This window comes from Epinephelus fuscoguttatus, linkage group LG23, assembly GCF_011397635.1.
Source record: "Epinephelus fuscoguttatus linkage group LG23, E.fuscoguttatus.final_Chr_v1".
Classification (NCBI taxonomy): Eukaryota; Metazoa; Chordata; class Actinopteri; order Perciformes; family Serranidae; genus Epinephelus; species Epinephelus fuscoguttatus.
Window position 1 is genome coordinate 4,274,777 of NC_064774.1, and position 6,000 is coordinate 4,280,776.

Consider the following 6,000-nt stretch of genomic DNA (forward strand, 5'->3'; position numbering starts at 1 on the left):
AATGATTAACCAATGCACAAGACACAGTACAGTACTATAAACATTGCCGAATAACACACAGAATATAATTAAGAACAGTAACAGAATGATAACGTATTACTCACACTCTCATGGACGCACAAGACGGAGCAAATCAACAAAAGGGGGAGCAAGAGTCCAGAAAAACACAGCTGCAGGTTAAAATAGAGTCCAAACTGCTGGGATGAACGAATAAAATCCGGACTGCAGCGGTGAAGAAAAACTCTCCATCGGCTCGTGCCAGACAATTCACACAGTGCAGCAGAGGTCTCTGATTGGTTCAGTGCATCATGTCATTAAATGTGCATGTGCGCTGTGAATGGACTGATGAGGGATGCTGTGTTAGAACTTAGCAATGAAGGGCTGTCCTTTTGAACATATGCTTTAAATGTTATTTATGGTTTTAGTTGGCTCGCTGCACCAAGACGACTCATTAACTCTTTTTCTGTTTGTTGCTATAGGAACAGAGAGGAAGAGAGGAACTTATACGTCACCACCGTGACAAATCCTTCACAACATCTGGATCTTTAAAAATTCATCAAAGAGTTCAAACTGGAGAGAAACCATACAGCTGCGACCAACATAACTTAAGAAATCACCACTGTGTTCACACTGCAGAGAAGTTGCAACGTACGTCCCTTGAAACTCCCCAAAGAATTCACACAGGAAAGAAACCGTACAGCTGTGATCAATGTGGCAAAGCTTTTACAAGGTCAGATGCCTTGAAAACCCATCAACGCAGCCACACAGGAGAGAAACCATACAGCTGTGATCAATGTGGCAAAGCTTTTACAAGGTCAGATGCCTTGAAAACCCATCAACGCAGTCACACATTAGAGAAACCATACAGCTGTGATCAATGTGGCAATGCTTTCACATGCTCAGGTTACTTGAAAGCCCATCAGCGCAGTCACACATTAGAGAAACCATACAGCTGTGATCAATGTGGCAAAGCTTTCACATGCTCAGGTAGCTTGAAAGCCCATCAGCGCAGTCACACAGGAGAGAAACCATACAGCTGTGATCAATGTGGCAAAGCCTTTGCATTGTCAGGAGACTTAAAAAAACACCAACGTATTCACACAGGAGAGAAGCCGTACTGGTGTGATCAATGTGGCAAAACCTTTACATTGTCAGGAGCCTTAAAAAACCACCAACGTGTTCATACAGGAGAGAAGCCGTACAGCTGTGATCAATGTGGCAAAGCCTTTGCACTGTCAGGGGTCTTAAAAAGCCATCAACGTATTCATACAGGAGAAAAACCGTACAGCTGTGATCAATGTGGCAAAGCCTTTGCACGGCCAGGGGTCTTAAAAAGCCATCAACGTATTCACACAGGAGAGAAACCGTACAGCTGTGAACAATGTGGCAAAGTCTTTGCACGGCCAGGGACCTTAACAGACCACCAACGTATTCACACAGGAGAGAAGCCGTACTGGTGTGAACAATGTGGCAGATTATTTATTCAGCGCAGCCATTTGAGAGCCCACCAATGCCGGCATGCAGAAGAGAACCCGTACAGCTGTGACTAGTGTGAGAAAGCTTTAATCGAAAGGTATGACCTAAATGTCCACCAACGTGTTCACACCAGAGAGAACCCGTCCTGATGTGACCAATGTTGGTAGTGACATTAAAGCCAACAAATGTGTTTACCCTGTATTGTTTTGGACATTTTCAGGGCCAGGCAAACATCTTCCTACTGCTTCCTCCCCATGCCCTGATAGCTGTGTTGATATCTTACTTTTGTCTTTGATTATTTTTATCTGTTTTTTATTTCAACTGTAACCCAATGTTGGACCACCAGATTCCTCCCTGTAGGACTCCCATGTGTGAGAGCTCTGTTTGTGTTGTCATGGCGAGGTGCTCCAGGTCTGATTCATCAAGGTCTGTTGACTCACTGTTAGTCTGGCCCCTCCCCTTGGACCACTTTGCGTCTCAAGACCCGACAAGGAGCAACGGCTGGGACACCACAGCTCCCAGTATGACAGGGACATGAAAACCCCTCCACAATGTTCAGGTTTCCAGCTCAGACTGTTTGCTCCGGTTGATGACATCAGGACACCAAAGTCTTCTGAGCTCTGAGCATCATCAACAACTTAAATATCAGATTAATATGATGTATGTTATCATGTGTAACATATTTGATGTCTTATCCAGTGTCTTGCATGTGTCCTGTGTTTGTCCACATGTAGAAGACAGCTGAGTTTTTCTTGCTGAGCTCCACCTGTATAAAGACGGAGGCTCAGCAGGGCGGAGCTCTTCTTCTTTTTGACTCTTGTTGGAGGTACAGAGACAGAAGTTGAGTTGAAGCCTGTTTGTTTGTGTGTGGAGGATTGTAATGTCCATATCATCAGATGAGTTCAGCCTTTAATAAAAATAGTTTGTAGACTCTGCAGTGGGATTAAAGTTCCTGGTGTTGGTCTTTGCTCCTGTCACAGTCTCACTACTAAAGCTCAGATGCTCCTCAGGATCAGCTCCACAGGATCAGCTCCACAGTTTTATAGCGTCTATTGCGTGTTCATTCTTTGGTTTCACTGTAACGCCTGTTTACATCCTGTTCATGTTTTCATTATTTTCTGCTGCCATAGCAACAGCAACTGTTGCACGTTGGTATGAAAGGACATAAAATGGCAGATAAGGGAGCAGAGAAGACCAAAAAAATAAAATAACTGTATTGATACTTTATTCATACTTTATTCTAGATTTCAAGAATCTCATTTTCGAGGGGGTCCTTACAAATAATGACAAACATAAACAATACAAACATACTAAAGAGTAAATACAAAACATAATAAACACAAGGATACACACTCCAACAATGCTCCCCAATCCTAGCCACCCCCCACCAAATTCATTACACAATGAATGGTGAATACCAATGGAATTGCCCTCTGGACTTGGGGGCCGGCCAGTTCAAGGACTCATACATTAGACAGTGATGGGTTCTACATGGACACCTGAGCACAAATCTACAAAGACTATTATATAATACATTAAGAGGACGGAGATTTGTTCCCATAGATAACATCAGCATAGTCTGATATTGGAAATATCAATTGCATTATAATTCTTTTCCGGACTTGTTGTGAGAAACAATCAACAGAACGATAAAGTGATTTCAGACAACCAAATATTTTCTCGGAGATTGAGTTGATATGAGGTTTGAAAGATAGCTGGGAATCAAGCCAGAGGCCCAGATATTTAAATTCTTCAACTTTTGCTGTTGTTGTTCCTTCAAGAAAAGTAACACACCAGTTTTTAGTTCAAGATAACGAATCAGGTCGAATGCAAAACACAATATTATATGATTGTTTTCTTGTTCAAAAGAAGCTTATTTGAAGAAAACCATTTTTGAACCAAGTTAAAATCAGATTGTACAGAGTGTTGAATTTGTGAAATATCAGAGCTGGAGGAGTATATTACAGTGTCATCTGCATATAAATGAATTTGGCAGAAAGAACAGATTTGAGGAAGATCATTGATAAAGATGGAGAACAAGACAGGACCTAAGGATGAGCCTTGTGGAACACCTTTATCAATAATCTTGAAGTCTGATTGGCTACCCTAAAAGGAAACACACTGACTTCTGTAATGAAGAAAGGAGTTAAAAAAATAATAAAGAGTCAGTAGAAAGACCAATAGCATATAATTTATCTAAAAGAAGATAATGATCAACCATGTCAAATGCTTTAGTAAGGTCAATGAATATAGCACATGTAGGCATATTGCTGTCAGATGCTGATAGTATATCGTCTGTAAATTTTAAAAGAGCAGTGGTGGTAGAATAGCTAGGTCGAACACCAGATTGGTGTGGGGATAATATGTTGAGTTAAATTTATGCTGTTAAGGAGATTGCAGTCTTTTTGAGAGGAGCGATCTAGCCAATTAGAATTGAAGTCACTTAATATGATTTTTTCACTGGTGCAGTCTAAAGAATTAACGGTGGACAGGATACATTCAGTAGTTACGACACTTAGCTCCAGAGAAGAAAACAACAGAAATCAGGAGTGTGATTAAACAGAGACTGAAGGAAAGGTGGGGAAGCACTGTGAGGAAGAGAGGAAAGGACGACGGTTTAGAACTGGCTTGATTTCTTTAATACCAAACATGAGATGAAGGCTATGAGCAATGAAAGAAGAAATTACCCAAAAAATAGCAAGAAATTAGAAAGAAAGAGAAAATTAAAAACAAGAAAATTTGTTAAGAAAAAAACAAAACAAAACAAGGAAATGAGCTGGAAGCAGTGCTTATAAATTATAATCTTTGTGTAACATAATTTTATTTTATTTTTTATTTTTTTGTAACATAATTTTAAAATGTAATAATAATCATAAGTATAGTTATCCCCAGGTTTTTATCTTTTTTAAAATTCTTTAAAAATAATTTTCCATATTTATTTATTTAAAAACAAATTGCAATATGTGGGACATTTTTCACCAAGTTGCTCATTGCTCATTTTTCCCGTTTCTTTTTTCACTCCAGGTTTTAAAGGGTTGACAGAATTCAAAGGGGATTAGGTGAAATGAGACGTACAAGAAGGAGAGAAGAAATAATAATATCAAGACTTGAAATCACTGCTCAATGTAGGTGAAAATAATAAAGATGTGATGACTGTGTGAGCTGCTGTGCCTCTCTCTTAGACCCCCTTACCTTCCCAGGGAGTTTGGAAATATCATCATTTGTGCTGTATACGTACCCCCAAGTGGTGGTGCGGCCAGAGCTGCGAGCCACATAGCAGACACTGTTCAACAACAGCTGCAACGTACATCTGAAGCACCTGTTTTTATTCTCTCCGATTTTAACCACTGTAAATTAGAAATGTCCCTTCCAGGCTTCCAGCAATATGTTAAGTGTAATACCCGTGATAATGAAGTTTTAGATAAACGTTACGAGAACATTAAAAATGCATCCAACGCAAGATCTAAGCCTCCTCTATCAAATTCAGACCACAATACAGCCCATCTGATCCCTACATACAAAAGGGTTTTTAAGAGCACTAAGCCACAGTCAAAAACAGTGACTGACTGTCAGAGTAAACAATACCCTCTCTGAAACTAAATCTATAAGTGCATGGAGCTCCTCAAGCTTGTGTGAGTTCCCCTGTTTTATTTACACTTTACACAAATGAATGCTGCAGTAGCTTCCCTAGCAATTTAATTTTGAACTTCTCAGATGATACTGCCATTCTCCGTCTGCTGTACGAGGACGCAGGTCTCTCATCATACTTCATTGAGGTTCAGACCTTTGCTCAGTGGTGTGATGCTGACCATCTACAAATGAATGTGAGGAAAACACAGGAGATGGTGTTTGACCCTGGCTCTGTGGGGGATCACACACCTGTCCCCATCCATGACAAAAACATCTGTCAGGTCAGCTCCTACAAATACCTTTGTGTCCTCCTACATATCAAATTCAGCTGGAAGACCCACATTGACAACCTGTGTTCTCCATTACAGCAAAGACTGTACTTTGTATGTGGGCTTTATCTGACCCATCACCCATCCTTTATCCTGAGTATGAACTTTTACCGTCTGGAAGACAATACAGAGTCCCCAAATGCAAACTGAATCGGTTTAAAAACTTCTTTGTGCCTATCTCAATTACTATACTAAAGAGTAAATAGCCTGTTAGGTTTGAGCAACAGTGCCATGGTGCCCTCTTAAGGGAATGCTGTATGATGATGTATTGTTGTATGTATTGTGTATTTACTGTATGTGTTATGTGTTTCATTGTTTGTTGTTTTTGTTTGTTTGTTTTTTATGGAAGCAGGCAATGTGCACAGTACTTAAGTCACAGACAAATTTCCCTTCGGGGACAATAAAGTATATCGTATGGTATCGTAAGAAGAGACAGTACAGCCTGTTATGTACTGTCAGAAATATGAAGACGAAAGAAAGCAACTGATTGAAAACTTGAAAAGATATTTTACAGAAGAACTCAGGGAATTAATCTGATTACTATTTATTATCTAAAAGAAATTAT

General features: G+C 39.9%; 1 protein-coding gene across 3 annotated transcripts in view; it reads left to right on the top strand.

The window, feature by feature from the left end:
- The window catches only part of LOC125883765 (zinc finger protein 239-like), a 28,594-nt gene extending 26,143 nt beyond the window's left edge, over positions 1-2,451 (top strand). For 2 of the 3 annotated variants that reach the window (XM_049568310.1, XM_049568311.1), the window contains exon 3: positions 480-600. In XM_049568310.1, coding sequence (XP_049424267.1) covers positions 480-549 — 70 coding nt within the window. In that variant the 3' untranslated portion in view covers positions 550-600. Of the gene's footprint in view, positions 1-479 lie in introns of all 3 variants that reach the window. The other variant, XM_049568306.1, reaches the window with a different exon arrangement.
- Positions 2,452-6,000: the final 3,549 nt, after the last annotated feature.